Raw genomic sequence first — 25,941 nt, 5'->3', positions numbered from 1 at the left:
AAACCATAGCAGTCAGAAGGCACTGTGCCAGGGAAACAGCTGCTTGAAGTTTAAAGGAGGCTGCGGTCTCCCACCAAGGCCCTGAAGAAGAGCCCTGTTGAGGGGAGATTGGCATGCGGTGCTTGCAGGCTGCCTGGGGGCATAGAAGGCTTACATCCCTGCAGTGCCACAGATTTCCTTGTGTGGATATGGGCAGATCAGCTTAGCCTATCTGTCCCTAGCCTTCCTCTTTTTTTATTGGGTTGATTTAATTGAGATTAATTCAGAAACTGTTAAGGAACCCTGATGTCCTTTGGAAACGTTTGTCATATGAGCAGGAGCAGTGGAGAAGTTTTTCTAAAAGACACCTTGCCTGAAATTTAAGAGTTTTCCTTTATTTTGTTATTTGTTCTTCACATTTATATCCCACTTTTTCCTCTGGGGCGCTCAAGGTGGTGTACTCTTATCATTTATGTCCACTTATTCACTTTGATCTGCAGAACAGGCACTATTACAGATGCCACAGAGTGCCTGTTCCATAGTTGTGGCCAGGTGGGGATCTGAACCTGGACTGTCCTAGTCCAACAGTCTAACCACTACACCACACTGTCTCTCTCCGAGTTGAGTGGATTCCAGGGCACAGTGCTAGTCGGTGGTTCGAATCCCTGCGACGGGGTGAGCTCCTGTTGCTCGGTCCCTGCTCCTGCCAACCTAGCAGTTCGAAAGGATGTCAAAGTGCAAGTAGATAAATAGGTACTGCTCTGGCGGGAAGGTAAACGGTGTTTCTGTGCGCTGCTCTGGTTTGCCAGAAGCGGCTTAGTCATGCTGGCCACATGACCCGGAAGCTGTACGCCGGCTCCCTTGGCCAATAAAGCGAGATGAGCATCACAACCCCAGAGCCGGCCACGACTGGGCCTAACGGTCAGGGCTCCCTTTACCTTTACCTATTGCCTGATCAAGACTTTATTGAGCTGCATGTACGCCTGTCCTCTCCAAAACAGCCTGTGTCCTGCACTAAGCCATTAGGTGGCTTCGTATGATGACCTGTTGCATGACTCTGCAGAATCAATGTGAAAAATGTTTCCCGAAGGCAGAATGTTTGAAAACCACTGGTTTGATTATTCATCCTGAACGATTAAGTAATGCAATGTAACTGGAAAGTGGCCAGAGTTAACAGCAGTCTGTTTGTTTTTTAAGTGTTTGCGGGTATTTAAAGAAATAACAGACCTGCCTGTCCACAGTAAATTTGTGGAAAGCATTACAAATAAGGCTAGAATTGTTAAACAAACAGGAAAAAAGCCATAAAAACAGAGGAGAACCTCCTTATATGGAAGCAGTATAGTTCCAATTACCAGGTGCTGGGGGGGGGCAGGAGCAGGACTCCATGGAAAGGGAACACAAAGCAGCAAATTTCAATGACTTATCCCCCACCCCCAAAAGGGGAATGGCATTATCTGTATGAACATCAGGGCAATTGATGGGCCCTCCTTACTCTGTCAAGGGAATGAGGTGATAATGGGGCTTTCAGGTCTGTTGTGGCCGGTTAGCATAGATGAAATGGGAATGAATGGATGAATCTTTATTTGTGTCAGCCATCGGCCATAGCAATAAAACAACAATACTATATACAAAGAATAGAAATACCAATAAAAGGTCAGTAATGAAATGGGAGAATGAGGAGGATAAACAAGCAAAGGCAAGATGCTTCTTTCCTTTTACAGAGATCCTACTTCGCACTAGCCATTTAAAATAGCAGCACTTCTTTGCAAGAGAGTTTGCACTTCTAATTAAAAGCTAAAGCTTGCAATTCAGCTGGCTGGAGACCTTTTGTCAAAGCTTGAAGTATCTTGCAAGCCGAATTTATGCAGTCAGAAGTAAACACAACAGAGTTCAGTGCAGCTTACTCCCAGGAAACTATTCACTCAGCATGGCAGTCATGCTAATCCTAATAAATTTGATTTTATGCAGTGTAAAGGTAAAGTAAAAGGGACCCCTGACTGTTAGGTCCAGTCGTGGATGACTCTGGGGTTACGGCGCTCATCTCACCGGCGTACAGCTTCTGGGTCATGTGGCCAGCATGACTAAGCCGCTTCTGGCGAAACCAGAGCAGGGCATGGAAACGCCGTTTACCTTCCCGCCGGAGCAGTACATATCTACTTGCACTTTTGACATGCTTTCAAACTGCTAGGTTGGCAGAAGCTGGGACTGAGCAAAGGGAGCTCACCTCGCTGCGGGGATTCGAACCACTGACCTTCTGATCGGCAGGCCTTGGACTCAGTGGTTTAGACCACAGTGTCACCCGCAACCTGCATTATGCAATGTACAGCTACTTTTTGGTGAGTATATGCATATGTGTGTACACAAACACCCCAATACTCACACAAGCAGAAAGACAGATGTATCTTGACCAACTCTGCTGCCTGCATTTTTTTACTGTCCTTGGGCACTGTCTCTGTGAGCTCTTGTGTGTTTCCCGTTGTCAGATCGGTAGCTTCACTCCACTTATACGACGTTTCTTCACCAGCCATATTTTCAGAGAGCCAGGGTAGGATGTTTCCACATTCAGTATCCATGTTAGAGATCATAGAATCATAAAGCTGGAAGGGACCACAAGGATCATCTAGTACAACCCACTGCAATGCAGAAATATTCCACCCAATGTGGGGCTCAGACCCACGGCCCTGAGATTAAGCGTCCCATGCTCTACCAACTGAGCTATCCGTCCTGTGTTCCCTGGTCTCCTGGATGGCCAGGCTGCCTGGCCATTGAGGAGATCCAGCATTGTACCACAGTCTGAACAGGTAAGCGTCAAGGAACCCCATGCTTAGTCCTGGCAAGTTGCAAACTGTAGCTTGTTTGACAACATGAAAGGGGAGCTGGGTGGGAGGGGGAAAGGCCAAAAGCAAATTTCAGCCGCGTAGAGTCTTGGCAATAAGCTTTCTGGGTTAAATGTGATTCCAGCGGTGGAATAACCAGATGTTGGCAGACGGGGAGGCGAGTGTCAAGAGAGCACATCTGCTTAGTTTGACATTTCTTGAAAGGGGAAGCAAGCCCAGGATGCTGTGAAGCCAGGGCATTTAAAGCTTCATATTTTGGTAGAGTAAACATTATTTCTCCCCAATGTGCGTGTGTGTGCGTGTGTGTTCTCCTTCGCTCTTCTTGCTGAACTTATCTGCAGCTGCAAGGTCGAGATGTCATGCCGCGAAGCACACGCTCCCACGCCCGCTGCAGTCTGCATCGAATTATCGATCTCTGCGAACGTAAAGTGTTCCGTGGCGCTTTTGCTTTGAGGATGAGCAACCCTGGCAGACTGAAACAAAACTGTCTGCCAGAAGAACCCCAGGCCTCTTGCCAGCTCTTTTGAATGAAACTGAACAGGGACCCCTCTGTGGAAGCCTTTGAACGTTACAGGACATGTTTTAGCACTGTCAGAGTGAGGCAGGCTAGCTCCGCAGAGGGTAGGCCTGAAATATTGCTTCTACAAGCCGTTGGAAGAAAAACACAGCTGACGACCCTCGATTATCCAGGGACGGGTATCCCATTTTATCCTGAAGATTTGAGTGTGGAGCAAATGGAAACTGAGAAGAAAAGGCGAAAAATAAAGATATACCAAGAACAGGGCTGTCCACACAGGATACTGAAGGCTCCTCAGGCAACTGAGCACTGGTTGTGCCTTGAATTTATGTTTCTTCTTATCAAATAGAAACCTTGGAAGAATACAGAAGAGGCTAACTTTGGGAGAGACTGATCATTGCCTTCTACTAAGCCGGCCAAAACTAAGTGTTGGATTCCATTCTTGGTTAAACACAATTCCATAAGTGGGATGTAACCAGTTTATTGGTTAGGTGTGAAGTAAGCTTGGTGTCTTTCCTGGGCACACAACCTGGCTCAGCCTAGCCTTTCCCAACCTGGTGCCCTCCAGATGTTTTGGCTGACAAGGGCTATACCGCAGTGGCAGAGCATCAGCTTTGCATGCAGAATGATCCTTGGCATCTCTGGGTGGGGCTGGGAAACCCTGGAGAGCTGCTACCTGTCAGTGTAAACAATACTGAGCTAGATGGAACACTATAACTGTTAAGTTGTGGGTGAACATATCAGACGACACAACGATTCTTCAAACAGCTCTTGTTTATTCACAGGCCAGAACTGAACTGAACTGAAGGGTTCAGCCAGCCTGCTTATATAGAGCTCCACTACAACGCAACAGTAACCACTTTCTGTAACTATCCAATCACTGAACATCACTTTCAATCCCTTATTTGCATATGTGGACCTGAGTGAAAACTATCTACAGTATCCCCCTGCTGGCCCAGGGTGAAAACTTCAGTACATAACAATAATCCACTATGGCCATCAGGTTGGAGAAGGCCAATCTAGCCTGAAACTGTCTACACAGTCTCTCTCTCTCAGGTTAAAGACATTCTCAGCTCTACTACCTCAGGCCCGGTTTTTACAGACATGAAGCAACAAGGGAAAATATTTTAAAAGTATGGTTTGGCATTTGAGGACAACAATGTCATGTGGACCCTGAAACAGAAAATGCTTGTGGGCATGAGCAACACAAGATTTCCTATCTGGAAACAACCCCAGTCTTGCTTGAAGCTGTGGCTTTTCTTAGAGAAGTAGTCATTGCTGAAGAGATAATGTGAGGTGAAACTGAAATGATGGCCATGTCTGTTGTAAATTAATTTCCCTGTTCTGAGATGCACTGAAAGATGTACAGGACTGCCCTGCTTCAGCCCACTTCCCCTCAGGGTTAAAGTCTGGTACCAGTAGCTGGTAAAATTTCTTTTGCTGTTTCCTTTTTTCAGCCTGCCCTCCCCCTTCTGTTCATTGTTTCCCATGGAAAGGAAGGGCTGCCCTCCAGAATACCAGCCAAGAGGCCTGTCAAGGCCTACGCTTGCAAATGTCAAATGATATTCTAAAGGTCCCTCCCTCCTTCTGAAACATGAAAGCTCCCTCAGTATTTTGCGGCATTTTTGGTTGGTTCTAAAAAATGCTGTTTCCTAGCTGTGGATTTTGGAGTTTTTTGGACCAGGACGGCTGCCTTTCCTTTTTATGTCCTTCTGCCTAGACACACCTGGGAATTATAGTTCCGAAAACCAGGCTAAGGGTTTCTCAATAACTCCTCTGCTTTATGTGTATACGACTATTACCAGGGGCCTTTCAGGGAAGCCACAGTGTCCCCTCCAACATTTCTCCAATGAAAATAGGGGCGTTCTGAGGAAAAGCAGGACATTCCAGGATCAAATCAGAAACTGGGACAGCTTCTGTAAATCTGGGGCTGTCCCTGAAAAATAGGGATACTTGGAGGGTCTGCCTTAGCAGCTGAAACAACTCCAGGCCTGGTTAAATCCATGTGGTGGCTTTTGACATGCTGGAGGACAGAAGTTAGCCTTAGAAGTTAGCCTGAGTTTAACTTGTTACTGAACTTCTTTTACACTACAAAACTTGTCAGGCTGCAGAAATAGTGGGTAGGTTAAAAAGAGTGTCTACATACCTTGTGGGATTGTGGGATAAGCTTCAAATGCATCCCCCCAAACCCCAGCCTGACCAAACTGCGTAACATGCAGAAATGTTTGCCTTTCTGGTGCCCATTACGGAAACTGCTTGGGGCAGAGGAAGTGGTCTTGGCCTGTTCTGCAAAAATTGAAGTTTCTCCCTTTCTCTCTCGATCTCCAAGAGTGTTGAATTTAAATGGGAGCAAATAAAAACATTTTGAATGGAACCAGATACAAACAGAACCTTTTTAAAATAAGGTCACTGGAACGTGGAAAGGAGGATGGAGGGAAGGAGGGAGGAATTGGCCACAACTGGGAAAGGAAATTTGATCACAGGTGCAGATCTGGAAGGAAAAGCTGGCCCTAATTTCCTAGACTGCACCATGACAAAGGCCTGTTTCCCAATTTGTCAATGTTCCTCATGCGGCAAAAGTCAGCAGTCTCACATCCCAATTCCTTAAGGGAGGTTATTTGGATTCAAGAGCAGAAATAGCAGTTTTCTGGCTTGGCGTCACAGAACTAATCTGCCTAGGCCTAGGTGGGATGTAGGTATGAGCTTAAAAAGAAGTAGTCACGTGTGTGTGTGCGTGTGCGTGTGTGTGTGTGTCCCTTATTTTATTCCTCATAGACCAAAAGTATAAAGTCTAGTGGTTCCAGAAAAGTCTGCCGGATATGGAGTCACCAAGTTACAGAGGACAATTTTTAAAAAGCCAAAATACTTCATATTTATAACAGGGTCTTTCCCCTTCATCTAAATATATATTGCGTGAAGGTGGCTGACACCAAATCATGCCATATGTCTGTCAAGCCCAGTACTCTCCAGTTATCAGTGGCTGGCCATATTTTTAACTGCTGTAACAGAATATACTGCTTTGCCATTTATTGTCTGAATAATTAGCGTTGCCGCCTTTCCTCCCCTCACACAGCTCTTTTCCTTTAACAGATGGAAAATCTAAACACTCTGCTAATTAATCTCCAGAATGTGGCAGTGTAGAGATGACCAACTTTTCAGCAAAAGGAATCGTGTATTTTAGAAGAGGGAATTGGCAAAAATGTATTTTCAAACCCTGGCAGCACTGAGACATGTCAAACTGGCACAGCATGAAATACCAACAACTTATCAGACGTGCAAGATCTCGAATGGTGGGCCATTCCTGTCAGAGACATACTACTGGCAAGTGGCTCAGTTGTCTTTGCACATTCCAAAAGGTGCACACTTGGACCTTTTGCAGTGTCAGCAAAAAATCTGAATGTCATACTCAAGTTTCTTCTATGACAATGCAAAAAATCCCATCGCCAACCTCAGATGACATTTATGGCTACATTTATATGGCCACCCCACCCAGAATCATCTCCCTAAACAACCGCTGCTTGAGTAGTAGACTCCTTGCTAGTAGACTGTCCATCTGGTTTAGATGGCTAAGTACCACCAGATCAACAATATTTATTACGGCCGTAGGCCCATACCGGTAAAAACAACACATAAATAACAGCCCTTCATTTAGTTATCAGTAGTTTGTTTTTTTTAAAGCCTTATTATGATTATGATGATGATTATCATCATCAATAATAATAATTCATCACATTTTGGCCTGCGCAGATTTGGGTAATATTCACTGGGGAAACAAAGGCCTCAGCCTTTGATTAGGAAAGTGGAAGCAGAGTAGAGAGAAAGTTGATCCAGAACAGGTCAGCAGCTGTTTCATCAAAGCCAGCAAGGGAGACCATGCCTGACTGAGGGGAAAGGACAAAGGGAAATTAAAACATATTTGGGCTGGTAGAGTATTTGTGAAAAAGCACAGAACCAAATTGGTAATACAGTGGTACCTCAGGTTAAGTACTTAATTTGTTCCGGAGGTCCGTACTTAACCTGAAACTGTTCTTAATCTGAAGCACCGCTTTAGTTAATGGGGCCTCCTGCTGCCGTCGCGCCGCCGGAGCACGATTTCTATTCTCATCCTGAAGCAAAGTTCTTAACCTGAAGCACTATTTCTGGGTTAGCGGAGTCTGTAACCTGAAGCGTATGTAACCTGAAGCATATGTAACCTGAGGTACCACTGTACAGGTATCTATACCATGAAAAAGACATAATTCAGTTCCTTCTACTACATCAAGGGTGGAAACCTGCAGCCCTCTAAACGTTGCTGGACTACAGTTCCCATCATCCCATGCCATTGACCATAATGGTTGGGGCTGAGGTAAGTGTGAGTTTTATCATCTGGAAGGCCACTGGTTCCTCAGCCCTGCATTAAAGAAGCATCCCTAATACCTGATAATACTTACAATGGTTAGTAACCACCACAAGAGGGGGACACAGTTAGCTGAAGAATTTTCAAATGTCTTCTTCCGTCACCATCACCAATACTCATTTAAAGTCATGTTTTTAATCTTAATTGGTTGCCTTTGCTTACTGCCAAAGAAAGTGACACAAAGTACTTTCCCCTTTACATCAGACTTGGGTCAGCAACAGGTAGACAAAGAACCTTCTTCCCAAAACACGGGCTTTTTAAAAAAAAAAAAATCCTAGAAAAGCAACCCTTTTGCCAACTTGTGCCTTTAAATCAACTTTGCTCCATTCCTCCCTCGGCACCCTCCTCCTTTCCTATCTCTGCCTCCTTCCTCACCACCACTGCCAAGGGCATCGATTACCCTTTGTCACCCTACAAAGGACAGAGCCAAAAATAACAGTTTCAGGAGATTCTGTTCCTGGTAGTGAGGAGACACACGAGGCATAAATGTTTGCTCTCTGGGCTACACATTAACCCACTCACCCAGCAATGTCTGATGGGTAGAAAATACAAGCAAGAAATCAGCAGTTTGGTCCAGGAGGATTCCACTCATCCATGTAAAGTTCAGGAATGGCGTTCCAGATCAGCACACTGTCTCGCGTGGCAGCTGGACATCCTAGGGATGTTCATCGCAGGAAATGTCTACAAATCTCTCTTGTTGTTAGACTTTAAAATACAATCTTCTGGCTCTCAAAGTTAGGAGCCACCAATAGACCTATCCCCTCACATATGTATGTATGTATGTATGTATGTATGTATGTATGTATGTATGTATGTATCAAGGAAGGAAGGAAGGAAGGAAGGAAGGAAGGAAGGAAGGAAGGAAGGAAGGAAGGAAGGAAGGAAGGAAGGAGAGAGAAATTATGGTAGCTGCCAACCCTGTTACAATGATTTCTCCACAGAAATCTTTAGTAAAAGGCAAAAGATTTATGCGATCTGATGAGAAACCAGGGTACCTTGGTTTCTCCTCAGATCGTTACAATGATTTGAAAATAAAACTGAAATTATATCAATTTATGGTGCAACCACATTTAGAATACTGTGTACAGTTCTGCTCACCTCACCTCAATTTTTTTTTAAAAAAAATTAAGTAACATACGGTTTGCAGATCTTAATTAGACCTTACATCTTAAGCGTGTTACCGGTACTCAGTTTAGAGGACAAACTGGAAGGGAAGCAAGCACACAACTTTATTTATTTAGAAAGTTTTATCATACCCTTCATCTTTATACACGCACAAATAAATATTAATTATTGTTCTATGTTATTATTATTTTCATTGATTTGTTATTATTTTAAATAATAAGATAATGATAATGCAACACTTAGCGCAAAAGAAATAGGTAAAACTGGCAGTCAAATCAGTTAAAATGAAGAAAATCAAGGTTTGCTCTTAGCTCTCATCATTTGTTTGGCAAGAAATCACAAGTAATGATTTGCACACAATGCTAAGACAACACTGGCTTGTTTTCAGCTTAGGGAAATGAGAAGCATGGCAGGTGCACATATGCATGAGCACAGTTGCTCGTTCATGGCGAGCCACTTTGACATACCACAATGTGCAGTTGAGGTCACTTCTCAATCCCAACAAATGATGGGAAAGTTTTTCCTGTCCGCTGATGGAGGAAGCCTTTCCGCAGCCTTCATTCTCAAAAAGTGTGGTCCTATGATGCCTCAGCTGTTTCCTGGATGCCTTGTCTTCCCAGTTTCCACTGGAGGCAGGGAAGCCAGTTTCCTGCTGCGATTTCCAGGGTTGCATCCTTTGGGATGCCATGATTCGAACCAAACAAATCCTTCATGATAACTCAAGTCTGAGAAGCAGCTGGGCTTCTGCTCTCTTTGAGCCAAACATCAGGAAGATATGTGCCCACACACTATCCAGCATGGGGAAAACAGGACCATCAAGAAAAGTAATGGGGGAAAGAACCAACAGAGGCCTTCACAATGCCTGCATTATAAGAAAAAAAAATCCCCCATTCCTAGTCAGGACTTCTGAATCTTTTAAGATGCAGTGATTTCAGGTGCAAGGCCAAATTATTTGAGCAAGATGGCATCTTTGACAAGGCAAACCTGTGCCAAACTGACCCTACGTTTGTGACTTGCACGAAGTGTGTTAGCTGAGCAAATGTTCGTGCATTTCTTATCCTACCATCTGGTGTGGAGCTTGGCGTGGTTCTGAAGCCCCATGCCTAGACTAGCAGAAATCGCATCCAGAAACCGCTCCCGTTTCTGTGACGCCACCAGGCATTGCCCACATACGTTCAAGACTCTGAGCAACTAGAAAGCCAAAAGTCTATTCTCGGGATGCTAACTCACCTGTATGTTTTCAACTCCCTGGATCCTTAATCCATGAAGACTTTTTGAAAGCCCTTGATCACACATTTCCACACTCAAGGGTACTTAAAGGCAGCCATTTAAGTTATATATTTTTTCTCAAAGGAAGAAGTTGATTTATTGCGTTGAATGAATGGGGTTGTGTAGAAGACTTGCAGCCCTCTGGCCAGTTGCCAGTAAAGATTCAGAGGCAAACAGCACATTTCTTTTCGTGTGGCGTAATGTGTGTTAGTAAGTAAGAGGGGCTGAATCTAGCGCAAAATGGTCATGAGTCCGTCCCCCCCCCATCATGCATCCTCAGTTCACTGGGACACACATTTGCTTCCATCAGTGGAAGCAAAAAGGAGACAACATAAATAATCAAGAGGTCACACTAATACTCCAATACAAAACTTATTAACTCAGAAGTAATTCTAATTTCAGTAGGGTTCATAAGCTTGTACGTTGGTGAACATTATTTTTTTCATTTAAAAATCTCAGTTGCCGTCTCTAGGTGTGCTTTCAATGCAATGTTAGGTTTCCCCCTGCCTAGAGAACAATACCAGGAAGCATTCTTGGTCAGTCTTAAATAATTGCATGCCTTTAAGAAGATGTTTTTCCCTGATGGAAATGAAGTGATGGGAAATGTCACCTCTTGAACTCTGCTTGTCATCCTGCTCTTTAAAGATGCAGAAGTCCTGGCTAAGAATGGAGGATTTTTCTTTTTATTAAAACAATTCAGATGCTTTAAGTAAATGAGCCAGTCAACATATTTCTGAATGGCGCGGCAAGTGAAGACACATAAGGGAAACATGGAAGGTAGAAGACATAAGAGGAGGGTTAAATATGTATTTAAAATCATGGGAAGATCCACTGATGTACAAGATCCCATCTTTTTCTTCCGTCTTTAGTTAACTACTACATTACAGAAACATTCCCTAGTCAGTTCTGCTGTTGAAATGTCCCATGGTGGTTAGGCCACTTCTGGATCCAGCCCTCTGGTTTAAATCTTTTAGGATCATCAGTTGCCCTGAAGAGTTTGAGGCTCTTCAGCATTTCAATCTAGAAGTAAAGGTAGCACAAAAGTACACTTAAGCGAGAGAAAGGCTCTCAAACTAGAGTTGCAATGGAGGAGACCATTGCTGGAATCTCAGCTTGCGTCTGAAATAGTATGACCTCAATGATGTCCAAGGTAAACCTACCTAATTCACACTTTGCGAAACAATATGTGAACCAAAACACAGCAATCCTTCAAAATTCGCCCTTCTCTGAATTGTGCAGTGCAGTTCTCCAACTAAACATTGCTTACAGAAATGTTTGTATTAGGCGAAAGTGCGGATAAAATGCATACATAGAAAATATGTTACATAGAGGGAAGTCCTTGCAAAAGTGTGTACCTTATTGAAAACTGCTTACAAAAAGTTGTAGGTGAAGTTAACACTAATATGTTGTCAAATTTTCATGATTTTCTTATAAATCAAAAATTGCTGCAGAAGTGTGGATAACTGAATTTAACATTGGAAAAATGAGAGAGAGAGAGAGAGAGAGAGAGAGAGAGAGAGAGAGAGAGAGAGAGAACCAAAATTGATAGATCTAGCCATCCCTACATTCCACACGAGACTGGCCCTACTGTTTGGCAGGGTGGGGCAGCTGCCTTGGGTAACAGATACGGAGGGAAGGGCAATGAGATGTTGAAGGAGAGCTCTCTATGTTACATAGAGCCCCCTAAGTGTACCTCCTTCCCTCAGGTGTGCTATCCTATCACCAGTGTTGAACTAAGAATCAATTGTTGCTCCAATCTACTTCTCTACATGGAATGGGAGGTGCCATTTTGTCCGCCTCAGGCAGCAAGATGTCTTGAGCCAGCCCTGACTTCACCTCTGTAGGCTCAAATTAAGCCAGGACCCTGATGTAGACATTTAAGTTCTTTAACTCATTACATTCAATGAAACTATATGTTGGGAGACTCAGGACAGAAATTTAGCAAGTGATGCCTTCTACACTGTTTAGGTCTGTGCCAATATATAATTTCTGCAGGTTCAGGCTGTTGCTAGAAGCATACCAACAGGACCAGCCCTTCCATAAAGCAGAGTGAAGCAGCCACCTTGGTTGGCTGATGCTGCAGAGCAGAGTGGCAGTGGCAAGGTTTTGGAGAAGAGAGGTGCGTGCCGTGTGGCCTGCCCTTTGTCCCCTGAGGTGGCCTGTCGCCCTCAAGTGGATAGAGGATGTTGTTGTGTTGCCAGTGCTGGAATTCAAATTCAAGTGGCTGGCATCTGTACCAGGAATAGGGACTGTTAGTGGCACCACCTTGTCTCTTGCCTCACACTGCCAAGTATCTTGGGCTGCCTCTGAGGCGTAGCTACACACCCCAGAAAGTGGTAACCCTCACCCTCATATTTCACAAATGAACACAGAGCGCCTCCTGTGTATTTGTAACTAAAACTGCTGTGCACACATTGCTGGCTTAAACACAGCGAGGTGGCTCAATTCCCAATTCGGTTCGAAGTCGGTTTGAGGTAGGAATGCATCAAAAGGCGGCATTTCCTGAAGAAGTGACAGGATGGGTGTGGCGTGTGGCTAATGTTGTGCAAAACTGTGGTTGGGAACATGCCAGATGCAGAGTAAAGGGTACACAGCCTCACACCAAGAATCACTGCCTCAGAGACCGCACAAATCACCAGCAGTTCGGATGAAAGCCTTTTCTGCTTCCCGTGTGCTGTGCTATTTATTTTACCCTGAGGGTGCTTCCAAACCACCTGTTTACCGAGTATTTATCGCGATCTGTTTTGCAAGGAGGGCGGTTAGATGACGTCGTGTCAAAGCAAGTGCTAGCCAATGGCATTTCCCCATCATTTGCCTTTTGGCAAAAGTCTTATCGCTGAGGGAAATGGATTTGCTGAGCAGGACTTCACCATCAGCTATCATGGCAGAGCCTGAATTTGTTGGTAGGTCCCACCCCCCAAGAGTGAAAGCCTGGAAGCGCCCTGAATCTAAGCCCATACACTCCGACATTCCTCAAGTGAAAATAGGGACATATCTCACTCCCCCACTCCACAACTGAACCTCCTCAGCCCCCCCCCATTTTTTGCCATCCCCCTGCCAAGAATTTCCTGTCAGAAGAAGGGTGAATACTACTAGCACTACATCAACGAGACCGAGCACACATGCCTTCCACTGTCCTGAGGAAACCCCTTAATACTGATTTTATTATTTGTAGATTTAGCAAAAGAAAAACACACCATAAATACATTTTAGAAAGGGGTAAGATTAGACGCAAAGCATTAAAAATAATAATTCAAGATTCCTTGTGCGCCACTCCTCTCCCCCTTTCTTCACGCCTTACTCTCTGTTTGCTTCTCAGAGCCGGCGCATCATGCAGAGCTGGGCCTTGGTGGCAGCAGCCATATCCACTACGAGCTGCCCAAGGGAGGAGGCCATCAGCAGTGGCCATGGAGAGGCAATGGGATGCTCCCTTTCTGCCACTCAGGACAAGGGCCGACTCATCCTCCTTCCTGAGCTAAAAGGCAACAGCACTGGCGGGGGAAATGGGGACATTTCAGAATCAAATCAGAAGCCGGGATGGCTTTCATAATTCTGGAACGGTCCCTGGAAAATTGGGACACTTGGAAAGGTATGATAGCCGCTGCATCTGAAGCAGTTTGTGTTAATAAGCTGGCCATAGGGGTTAAGGCTGGGGCTGGGGTTGGAGCTGCGAGAGCTTGAAGTTTAATATAATGTTCCACCCTGCCATGGATCGGATGGTACTCACCGCAGAATCAAAACACATTCAGCAACCTTAACACTCTAGGGTGTGTTGGCAGAAACTAAGATAGTGTACATGTGAGCACTCTACCAGCACGTTCTTTTAAAGGTATCCCTTCCCCCAAGGCATAACAGAGAGACAGCAATTTGCCAGGGACAAGTACCAGGAAATATGGAGTGACCATGATAAAATGCAGACAGTAGGAGCATCTAGCAACCTCCTGTTGTCAATCCCTCCTTAATCTCCTTGCATCCTGATTGATAATGGATGGCCCTTACACCAGGCAGTTCATGCTAAAGGGGAAAGTGATCTCAGTTACTTGATCCCCAGGCCACACATAGGGAATAAATTGCATTTCCTACCCAAAGGCTCATATACAAATCTGCCTTGCAAACAAGGACTCTTATCATTGCCATGGTCTGCTTTTTGATTTATACTAGAAAGGTAGAGTTGGGAAAGTACCACGAGGGTCATCTCCGATCTTGATTTGGTTTGGTATTTGCATTTCACTTTTCCAACAAGGTTGAACCCAAGGTGGTTTTCCAAGGAGCTCAAGATGTTAAATACAGGAAGGCTGCAACTTACGCGCAACTTATGTGCATTTAACTTCAACTTTATGCACTTGGCAAAATATATGAATAAAAGGGGTTGGAAAGGAGGTGGGCATTGGGGGGGGAAACTTTGGCATTCCCACCCACTGGAGTGGACAGGACATGGTGAGAACAACCCTGAAATTAATGCCATTCATTCTGTGGTCTGTAAGGTGCACTGCAATTACAGCATACAGACAATTTCATCTGACTTCCCAGTAGCATACCAAGTTTTATTATTTTTTGTGCTTGTGCGACACTTGGTGTATGTTACCATCAGTGGTGGACAGCCAGAGTCTAAGCTTACATACCCTCCAACATTTCTCCGATGAAAATAGGGACAGCATCCCATTCCGTAATGATAACTTTACTATTTAAATCCCACATATCTTACTGGGTTGCCCCCGCCACTCTGTGCAGCTTCCAGCATATATAAAAAGACAATAAAACCTTTTTTTAAAAAAAACTTCCCTATACAGGATTGCCTTCAGACGGCTCGGGGGTTGAATAACTCCATACCCTCCAACAATGCTACAAAGAAAATAGGGACAACTTAAGGCGCAAAGGAGGGACGCGGGTGGCACTGTGGGTTAAACCACAGAGCCTAGGGCTTGCTGATCAGAAGGTCAGCAGTTCGAATCCCTGCGACAGGGTGAGCTCCCGTTGCTCGGTCCCTGCTCCTGCCAACCTAGCACTTCGAAAGCACATCAAAGTACAAGTAGATAAATAGGTACTGCTCGGGCGGGAAGGTAAACGGCGTTTCTGTGTGCTGCTCTGGTTCGCCAGAAGCAGCTTGGTCATGCTGGCCACATGACCCGGAAACTGTCTGCGGACAAACACTGACTCCCTCGGCCAATAAAGCGAGATGAGCGCCGCAACCCCAGAGTCGGTCACGACTGGACCTAATTACCTTTAAGGTAAAGTGGGACATTCAGGGATCAAATCAGAAACAGGGACAGCTTCTTTAAATCAGGAAAGTCCCTGGAAAATAGAGATTCTTGGAGGATCTGAGCTTAATGGTATTTTGAGAGGAGCTAGACGGCCATGCATATTCTCCATTTGCAAGGCACACAGCTGAACACTTCCTCCGCTGCCAAACTGTGCTTTATAACTAGTTCTATGTCCATGGCAAGTTAAAACAACAAAAACTTAACTAGAGAGCCAGTTTGTCAACGGTGATTTTAAAAAAGGAGTCTTCTGAGCGGGATGTATGCATTGTCAATTAAACATCTAGTATATGGCCCCTTAAAAAGAAACTGCTGTGACCCAGGAAGCCAGTTCCTGGAGAGCAGCTGACTCAGAGGTGTGGCCTGGCTGGGTTAGTTACTGCTGGGTGCAGGCTCCCAAGCCTCATCAAGAATAAAGTTTGAATTTGCATTAATGCAGCTTGTGGAGAGTTCATACAGGAGACGACAACACATGGTGTCAGAAGTCTGTTGGACCGTGACCTTCACACAGAGCAACACAACAAACCTGCCACCTGTGGATTTCAAGACTGAAAGCACAGCAGAGAACCAGACAAGATGGAAGGAGTTAATGGATCTGGTATTTGCAGGCCCAGAGGCAGGTAGGTGGTCTGCATTCTGGCCCCCCACCCCAGTCAAGATTCTTATTTGCTTATATGTGTTGGGCCAAAGGGCAAGGATATCTGCACAGCATAGATTTCCAGCAGCCAACTTACAGAAATTGAAGTTCAGACATTAGAGCCAACTCCTAGGGTCGAGACCCCTTTGCTCCCCCCCCCCCGAGACCCCCAAAGTTGATGGGAATTGCCATTCAAATAGTGAGTGTGTGTGGTCTTGTGGTTGGAGGGACACAGGTGGAGCTGTGGTCTAAACCACCGAGCCTCTTGGGCTTGCCATTCAGAAGGTCGGCGGTTCAAATCCCAGTGATGGGGTGAGCTCCCGTAGCTCGGTCCCAGCTCCTGCCAACCTAGCAGTTCAAAAGCACGCCAGCGCAAGTAGATAAATAGGTACCACTGTGGCGGGAAGGTTAAAAGTGTTTCCCTACGCTCTGGTTTCCATCACAGTGTTCTGTTGTGCCAGAAACTGTTTAGTCATGCTGGCCACGTGACCTGGAAAGCTGTCTGTGGACAAACACCAGCTCCCTCGGCCTGAAAGCCAGATGAGCGGCACACCCCATAGTTGCCTTTGACAGGACTTAACGGTCGAGGGGTCCTTTTCCTTTACCTTTACCTTGTGATTGATTATGCAGTGTGGGGCTTACCTGGGACCCACAATATTTTATTCAAGTTGGTACCCCTGTGTTCCAACATTTTGCACGGTAATTTTTTCAATAGAAACACTGTGGGTTTTTGAAAAACACACAGAAGCATAGAACTGTAGAGTTGGGAAGGAACTAAAAGGAATTACTGAAGGAATTACTGATGTCCATCTGCTCTCCTTTTAGAAACCTCCAATGAAGGAGAGTCCACCACCTTCCAAGGTAGCCCATTCCACTGTCTAACAGCTCTGTCAGAAAGTTATTCCTGGTGTTTAGTCAGACACTCCTTTCGTGTAATTTGAATCCATTGGTTTGGGTCCTACCCTCTGGGGCAGCGGAAAACAATCTTGTGCCATCTTCCGTGCAACAGGTATTTGAAGAAAGTTGTCATATGCCTTTCAGTGTCCTCTTTCCCAGGCTAAACATACCCAACTCCCTCAACCGTTCCTCATAAGGCTTGGTTTCCACCTTGGTCACCCTCCTCTGAACATGTTCTATCTTGTCAATAGCCTTCTTAAACTGTGGTGCCCAGAACTGGACACAGGACTCCAGGGGTACACGAGATCCCTTAGTATGGTATTTCTTTGTATGTCACTGAAAATGTAGCACATTTAAAGGTACCCCTGACTGTTAGGTCCAGTCGCGGACAACTCTGGGGTTGCGGCGCTCATCTCGCTTTACTGGCCGAAGGAGCCAGCGTGCAGCTTCCATGTCATGTGGCCAGCATGACTAAGCCGCTTCTGGCCAACCAGAACAGCGCACAAAAATGCTGTTTACCTTCCCGCCGGAGTGGTACCTATTTATCTACTTGCACTGGCATGCTTTCAGACTGCTAGGTTGGGAGAAGCTAGGACCGAGCAACGGGAGCTCACTCCGTTGTGGGGATTCGAACTGCCAACCTTCTGATTGGCAAGCCCTAGGCTCTGTGGTTTAGACCACAATGCCACCCGCGTACATTAAATGTAGCACATTTAAAGCCCATTAATCCAAGGTTGCCAACTGACTCTCATGTCAGCCCCATTGCTGTGCCTTTTAGTGGATGGATCAGTCGCAATTAGGAGATGATATTCTCCCTCTCTACGCTGAGGAAGTATCACTTGCCAGTGGCTGCCTGTCAAGCTTCTGGCTGCTCGTAAAGGCAGAAGAGCTGACCAGGTGGATTGGGCCAGGCCATTGTTGCAGAACCTGTCACTTGCAGCCATATATGTTCTTAGAACACCAGCCAATGGTTGCTTCCAGACAGGAGCCTTCCAGCACTAACCATTCTCTTATTTCCCAGTATTTGCTGAATGCTGCAATCGCAATGTGCCTTGCACAGCATAGAATGAATCACATCCTTTCAGTGCCTTCTCCACCCCTCCATCTCACCACCATGCCCTGTCCACTCCAGTTGGTGCAGAGTAAGGCTTCACCTCGATTGCCTCTCCTCTCTTCCCACCCCCCTCCAAAGTGTTTTGTTTTTTAACTTTCTGGGCATACGCAGGTATAGGAACCAACTCATAGGAGCTGAGGGGTCTTCAACTCCCCTCTAAAATATTTGATGGGCATTGCCATTCAAATGGTGTGCATCATGTGATCGATTATGAAGGTGGGGCTTACTTGCCCCCGCCCCACAAAATTTTTTTATTCAAGTTGGCACCCCTGTATATAGGTGTGGGTACACCTTTCTGTACCAGTATGTGCACTGGTTATGTTTTTTCTACAGCATGATTGCACAATAGTGAAACATTTATATATCACTCACATGACTTCTAACACCATTCTTTGTGCATCTCGAAGGTTTGTGCATTGCTTCTCAAAAAAAATGGGTATGAGAGTTATGGGGTGGCAAAGAGGGAATACAAACCAAATTTCTTCACTGAAATTTCTTTCCTCCCAGTTTCAACGGAAGAAAAAAACATCGTTTGTCACTTTATCTCCAAGATCGACCTTCCATTCTTTCTCTCTTTAAGGTTGTGGCTCTATGCAGCAGAAATAGGTGGTCCTGATTGACACTAGCACTCCAAGACATTCCGGGTCAGAGGCACTGAACAGTCATGGCTGAATACTATTTACATGCCCTTGACGCGTGTGGTCTGCAACTTCTTGGCACAGCCTACGCTCTAGAAAGGTTTTGTATTGGCATGTTTGCATATCGGATCAGTGCACTGAAACAGTTGTTACTGGGGCAATTAGACGTGAAGGACTTATGCTAACACTGAAGTAGAGATGTTTTGTGTGGAAATAAAACAATTTAAAAAAAAATCTGGGATTTTCTTTTTAAAAAAAAAAAAGAAAAGAAAACCCCCTACATAGAATCATAGAACTGTAAAGGGTCCCAAGAGTCATTTGGTCCAACCTGCTACTCCAAGGCTGCAGCCTCAGTTACCCCTTATGTACTTTAGGCTGCAGTCCTCTGTACATGCAAATTACCTGGGAACCCGTTCCCACTGAATTTGAGCGTGTCCGAGTTAGATGTGTACAAGATTTCCCTGCACGCCTCCCTTTGGTAGCTGAAAGGAAAAGGAAGCTGAAATCTACAAGGGCGCATCTGATCTCCATTAGGAGATCATTAGGAAACAGCTTCAAATAAAGTGACAAATCACCTTCTTGTCCAATACTGGAGGGGGTGGATGCACTGCACTGGCGGAGGAAGAGGAGTGTGGGGGGAGCGCACTGCCCCTGGCAGTGCGATCCCGGTGGGGTGCCATAATGGCTGACCCCCCCCCCTGCACTGGGTGCCACGCCAGCCACGCCCCTGCCTGCTCTCCGCCCCCCGGTGCCAGAGCATGAGGCTCCGCTACTGGGTGGATGATAGGGTGGCTGGAAAAGCCTCCTGTTAGATATTGTGGGGTTCAGTGTTCTCCTTTACCTGCAAGCTTTCCCACAGTGTCTATGCGTTGTGGTCAGCATCAAAACATCAGCGTTTTCCCTCCTACATATTTTCAAATAATTTTTATTAGTAAGTAATGAACACTACCTAAAAATGAACAGTGAAAAAACTAAACAAGAGAGGTGCAAGCCATTGCTTAAACAGTCATGCCTTGCTGTAGTCAGAGAATCATAGAATTGTAGAGATGGAAGGGACCCTGAGGATCATCTAGTCCAACCACAAGGAATGGAGGGATCTTTTGCCCAACATGGGGCTCGAACCCGGGACCCTGAGATTAAGAGTCTCATGTTCTAATGACTGCGCTGTAAGCAGACAGGCTGTATTAATATTTGTTTTTCTTTCCCCATCCCAAGTTTGACCAGCATCACGTCTGTGCAGTTCACGTTTGAAGTGTGTACAATCCAGCAAGTTAAAACGAAAAGGGGGGTGACCCCCGCCACATGTTGCCAACACCCCATTTGCCATATCTGAAGGGCCCCCGTTTACAATAGTAAGCTCCTGTCTGGAATCGCCCTGTTTCTCCCATGTGCCAAAACCTATGCCGAGAGAGCTCTGAAGGTAAACAAAAGGAACTCGAAATACCAGTTATTTTCAGCCCCATTATATCCCCCGACTATTCACGCATAGGAAAAGGACTACCGCGAACCATGCTGCGCTAACAGTAGAACATACGAAATACATGTTCAAATCTTTCACCACAGAGCAGATGATCTCCCCACCACCACTATCCGCACATGTGAGCACACTTCCCTTGCCACAGAGGACAATGCACTAGGAAAATGCAGCCCTTGGAAACTCGACCTGCAACAAGTATTTTTTTTGCCACTTGTCGTTTTGAACATGCGCGCAGGTTATTTTTGTGTTACAAGTTGGCAGCCAAGAAGCATATTGTGAGCCTGACATGCAGCACAAAGCTCTCTGAAGGGTCCCAAGAGAGAGCGTGAAGTTGTTAAATCTAGCATCGGTCAAGGGTGCAGTGATGGTCGATGTGGCGTCAGTTTCCTTCCAGGTACTGGCCAATAGCTGTGGTTGTGCCCGTTTTCATAACTGGCAACTTGAAGACTGTGAAAGCAAGCCATTAGCCACAAAGGTAAGGTACCCCCAGACAATTCCACCCTTCCCCGCATCCAAACCATAGTACAGCATTTCCTCTGCGCCACAACTGGTGCGGCCAGTAGACCTGCCTGCCAGGCTTATGTGCCTGAGAGCCTGATGCCCCTCTTACCTGTGGACTGCATGCTCTCTTGGATGGCTTCCACTTCAGCCAGCTCCATGCAGACCCCTTGGCCGTGCATGAGTGTGTGCAGAGGCTTCTCCACTCCCTGCGGCGGGTAGCACCGCAGCCCAGAGCCGCAGCGCGGTGTGTAGACCCCGCAGGGCATTCCTTTCGCCAAGGCGCAGGTGGCGCAGCACCCACAGCCGGGCTCCTGCACAAGCTCCTCACACCCGGTGGGCGCCCTGCAGCGCGCCAGCTTCTCCTCGGAGCATGGCGGGCACTGGATGGCGTCGAGGCTCACGGAAAAGCCCACCTGTACCAGGAGCAGCAGAGTGATGGGCGCAGTCCCCGAGTGCATGGCAGGCAGGCAGGCAGGTGTTACAGGGCAGCAAGGGACCGACAGGCAAGGCGATTGCAAAAATAAAAATTAAAACAAAATAACTGTGTTGCTGGCAGAGCAGAGAATCTGATCTCCTGTAGAAAGGGGGACTCTGTACTGAAGGGGGGAGAAGCTCTTTCTTTGGACTTTATACCACTCTCTGGCCACACCTCCCTGTTGGAGGGAGAGGCAAAGGAGAACAGCAGCAGCAACCAAGGCAGCTTGCCCCACAGCTGAGAAAAGACCTCATTTGCCCTGAGGAAGGAAGCACAAAGAGCTTGCAGCTGCTGCAAAGACGGAAACCTGTGCCGGGACTGGAAAATAGCAGCAGCCCTCCAGCCATGCTTCTCCTATTACTTTGGTAAGTTACGAGTGCGCCTTGCCAGTGCCTGTTTGGTTTCTCTGTGAAAGGGAGGGTGGGGAGGCTGGGCTGGGGGGGTAGGTGGGGGGGAGAGAGAGAAAGAATAATGCCACAATTATATTATGCATGCCTCGTCTGAGGTTGTGGCCACACAGGCGTTGCATTGATTAGGCTCAGAACATGAGAATGGTCATGCTGGGTCCGGTGTTGTGGTTAGGTAATTTTAGATTTTGGATTTTAATGGGACTCTAGGAAGAGGAAGGGGGCTGTAAATTTGTGCTGTTTTGCTTATTTAAAAATGTGGTGGGCCACTTCCGCTGGGCTTGGGGAACCTCCTGATCGTTCTACTGAGTGGGGCCTTCAACGCCTGCCCTAAAGTCCTGTCCCAGTGGTACCACTGCCTGTGTGATATGATGGATCCATCTAGACCAGGCATAGGCAAACTCTGGCTCTCCAGATGTTGGGACCAGTGGTCAGGGATGATGGGAATTGTAGTCCCAAATATCTGGAGGGCTGGAGTTTGCCTATGCCTGATCTAGTCTCTTAAGAGTAGCCAGCTCACAAGCAGGCTCTAAAAGGGACGGCCAGCTCCTGTTTGTTTATTCCCATCATCCAGGAATCAGAGGTATACTGCACTTGGCTGTGGAAGTTCCATTCTTAGCAGCTGTGGTGTCTAGTGATTGATAGATGTACGGTATACAGTGGTACCTCAGGTTACATACGCTTCAGATTACAGTCTCTGCTAACCCAGAAATAGTGCTTCAGGTTAAGAACTTTGCTTCAGGATGAGAACAGAAATTGTGCTCCGGCGGCGCAACAGCAGCAGGAGGCCCCATTAGCTAAAGTGGTGCTTCAGGTTAAGAACAGTTTCAGGTTAAGAACGGACCTCTGGAACAAATTAAGTACTTAACCTGAGGTACCACTGTACTTCCATGAACTTGTCTAGGCTTAATTTATTTATATATATATATATATATATATATATATATATATATATATATATATATGCAGGTTTTGGTGTCCTCGGGTGTCTTCCCGTGTAAAAGTTGGGGTGTCTAGGCGACGTTTCGACGAGGTCTCACTCGTCATCTTCAGGCTGGTGCTTTCGGCTTCTTGTTACTGGAACAGAGCAGGATCTCAGTGTTTGAGTTCCTATAAATACTGTTGAGGGGGTGTGGTGTATAGCCTCCAATGTTCTGGGCAGAGAGGAAGTTCCCAGGCTAGTGTGCCTTTTCTTCTTTTGTTCCTTAATTACTTGAGGGATATCTTGAGTGATTTCTTGAGTGATATCCTGAGTACCACTTAGGTGGGTCATTAGGTGTGGATTAGTTGCTAAAGTCTTTGTGTCTTGACCTCTTGAACTTTGTGAAGAGTTTTTCTGAGAAGATGGCTGTACTGCACTTAGTTGTGCTCTGGCTTGGCTTCGTGTATAGGGGCGAGCTGTGGTTTTGTGGCCTGTGTCAGCCAGATCTGTGTAGGGATTGCAGGGGGGTGCAGCATCCGGAGGTGCCACCATGGTTTGGCTACTGGATGGTGTCTGTAATTTATCTGTGGAGAGGGTCTGGGTTTGGGTCTGGTGTGGTTGATTGGTGATAGCGTTCTGTGTGCCTCTGGATCTGGTGTCAGTTTTTGTGGGGAGGGCTAATTTCCAGATGTCTGGCAAGCGGGATGTGTCGTCACGCTTGTTCATGTTGTGAGGGTGTTTCTCTATCTCGATGGCTTCCATGATTATTCTCTTGTGGTGATGTTCCATGTTAAAGAGCAATTTGGAATCTGCAAAATTAATTTCGTGTCCTGTTTCTTTCATGTGTTGGAAAAGAGAGGAAGTTTTTTCTTCTTTTTTGACGGCATTCTTGTGTTCTGCGATACGTGCATTTATTCGTCTGTTTGTTTGTCCAATGTACGTGGCTGGGCAGACTTTGCAGGGTATTTCATAGACCCCTTGGTTTTCCAACTGGATTTTATCCTTGGGGTTTCTGAGGATATTGGCTATTTTTTGGTTGGTGCAAAAGGCTGTTTTGATATTGTGTTTATGGAGGATTTTGCTAATTTTATCTGTAGTGCCCTTGATATAAGGAAGGAGGGCCATGCCATTGTTTTCTTCTGTGTCTTGGTTTTTGGGGGGTGTTTCTTTTTGGATTAGCTTCGTAACCCTGTTTTGCTGGTATCCATTGGCAATTAACACATTTGAGAGATTCTGTAACTCAGTTGTCAAGTGGTCTTTGTCAGCCAGGCGTTTGGTTCTGGAGATGAGAGTCTTGGCTACGGAGTTTATTTGTGCAGGGTGGTGGTGTGATTGTGCATGTAAGTAGCGGTTGGTGTGTGTTTTTTTCCGGTAGATAGTGTGTCCTAGGGAGCCATCAGGTTTTTTGTAGATTAGGACGTCAAGGAAGGGAAGTTGGTTGTTGGCTTCTATTTCCATAGTGAATTGTATTTTGGGGTGTAGGCTGTTGAGATGTGTGAGGAAGCTATCCAGTTTTTCCTTCCCGTGTGGCCAAATTACAAAGTCTGCCCAGCCACGTACATTGGACAAACAAACAGACGAATAAATGCACGTATCGCAGAACACAAGAATGCCGTCAAAAAAGAAGAAAAAACTTCCTCTCTTTTCCAACACATGAAAGAAACAGGACACGAAATTAATTTTGCAGATTCCAAATTGCTCTTTAACATGGAACATCACCACAAGAGAATAATCATGGAAGCCATCGAGATAGAGAAACACCCTCACAACATGAACAAGCGTGACGACACATCCCGCTTGCCAGACATCTGGAAATTAGCCCTCCCCACAAAAACTGACACCAGATCCAGAGGCACACAGAACGCTATCACCAATCAACCACACCAGACCCAAACCCAGACCCTCTCCACAGATAAATTACAGACACCATCCAGTAGCCAAACCATGGTGGCACCTCCGGATGCTGCACCCCCCTGCAATCCCTACACAGATCTGGCTGACACAGGCCACAAAACCACAGCTCGCCCCTATACACGAAGCCAAGCCAGAGCACAACTAAGTGCAGTACAGCCATCTTCTCAGAAAAACTCTTCACAAAGTTCAAGAGGTCAAGACACAAAGACTTTAGCAACTAATCCACACCTAATGACCCACCTAAGTGGTACTCAGGATATCACTCAAGAAATCACTCAAGATATCCCTCAAGTAATTAAGGAACAAAAGAAGAAAAGGCACACTAGCCTGGGAACTTCCTCTCTGCCCAGAACATTGGAGGCTATACACCACACCCCCTCAACAGTATTTATAGGAACTCAAACACTGAGATCCTGCTCTGTTCCAGTAACAAGAAGCCGAAAGCACCAGCCTGAAGATGACGAGTGAGACCTCGTCGAAACGTCGCCTAGACACCCCAACTTTTACACGGGAAGACACCCGAGGACACCAAAACCTGCATTCCTGTACCCGTGAAAATCTACGAAAGCATATATATATATATATATATATATATATATATATATATATATATATATATATATATATATAAACACCTATGCTAGTGGCCATTGCCAGATATTGCATAAAATGGATTCCTGTTTTTGCAGGTTACCTGGACAAGAGAAAAAGGGAATTCACAAATAAAGTATCCATTGGTTTTCCTTGCTTCCACATGAGGCGTGTGCAGGTGGGGACCTTGTGCATCTCCTGCATTCTAGCAGAAAACGGGGAACCAGATGGGCAGATCTCCTACACATGTGCTTTGCTTCCTTTGCAAGAATGTCTGAAGCTGCTCTAAGGCAATTATGTATTCCTAAAAAAACATTTATTTATTATATATCTGTAAGGTCCTTTACCTGTCCTTCAGCATAAGGTCCCAGAGTGGGTTACAACAATGCAATACACAGTTCAAAAAACAAACTAAAGCCTTCCCACTGGAAGAGAAGAGTCAAAATTCGGCAAAAGAGGTGGGTCCCATGGAGTAAATACAGTGGCACCTTGGTTTACGACCTTAATCCGTTCCGGAAGTCCGTTCTTAAACCAAAGCGTTCTTAAACCAACGCATGCTTTCCCATCGCAGCGGGGGACTGAATTTACAAATGAAGCACACTCAACAGGAAGCAAAACATGTTCTGCTTCCAAGACAAAGTTCACAAACCAAAATACCTACTTCTGGGTTTGCAGCGTTCTTAAGCTGTTCTTAAACCAAGGTACCACCTGGTTTAAAGACCTGGGTAAAGTGGTACATCTTCAGCATACAACAAAAGCTATACAACAAAGACACTAGATGCATCTCTGTGCAGTAAATCACTGAAGACCATATTTCCCAAACTTGGGTCTCCAGCTGTTCTGAGACTACAGTTCGCATCAACCCTGACCACTGGTCTTGCTAGCTAGGGATGATGGGAGTTGTAGTCCAAAAGCAGCTGGAGACCCAAGTTTCGGAAACACTGCTTTAAACACTAAAGCGAGACCATTTCCTTTTGTTTGTCCACT

General features: G+C 45.7%; 2 protein-coding genes and 1 long non-coding RNA gene across 7 annotated transcripts in view; 2 read left to right on the top strand and 1 right to left on the bottom strand.

Annotated features, from left to right (window-relative positions):
• LOC309355605 overlaps positions 1–19,281 on the top strand; it is a 46,700-nt gene extending 27,419 nt beyond the window's left edge. Inside the window, exons 2-4 of the long non-coding RNA XR_014162554.1 lie at positions 13,461–13,712; positions 15,821–16,001; positions 18,537–19,281. This is a non-coding gene — a long non-coding RNA (uncharacterized lncRNA). The remainder of the gene's footprint in view (positions 1–13,460; positions 13,713–15,820; positions 16,002–18,536) is intronic.
• IGFBP4 (insulin like growth factor binding protein 4) overlaps positions 1–21,212 on the bottom strand; it is a 38,734-nt gene extending 17,522 nt beyond the window's left edge. The window contains exon 1 of the mRNA XM_081886534.1: positions 20,755–21,212. Within this exon, the coding sequence (XP_081742660.1) occupies positions 20,755–21,103 (349 nt within the window). The 5' untranslated portion in view covers positions 21,104–21,212. The remainder of the gene's footprint in view (positions 1–20,754) is intronic.
• LOC309355420 (uncharacterized protein) overlaps positions 19,564–25,941 on the top strand; it is a 53,699-nt gene continuing 47,321 nt past the window's right edge. For 2 of the 5 annotated variants that reach the window (XM_081886243.1, XM_081886240.1), the window contains exon 1: positions 19,564–20,619. The gene's annotated coding sequence lies outside the window, so the exon portion shown is untranslated. Of the gene's footprint in view, positions 20,620–21,345; positions 21,486–25,052; positions 25,133–25,282; positions 25,413–25,941 lie in introns of those variants that run through there. The other 3 variants (XM_081886238.1, XM_081886239.1, XM_081886241.1) reach the window with 3 other exon arrangements.

Source organism: Podarcis melisellensis, assembly GCF_964234715.1.
Source record: "Podarcis melisellensis genome assembly, chromosome: 13".
NCBI classification, from domain to species: domain Eukaryota; kingdom Metazoa; phylum Chordata; class Lepidosauria; order Squamata; family Lacertidae; genus Podarcis; species Podarcis melisellensis.
Note: the sequence above shows the minus strand (reverse complement) of the source record. Positions and strands in the feature narration are given on the sequence as shown.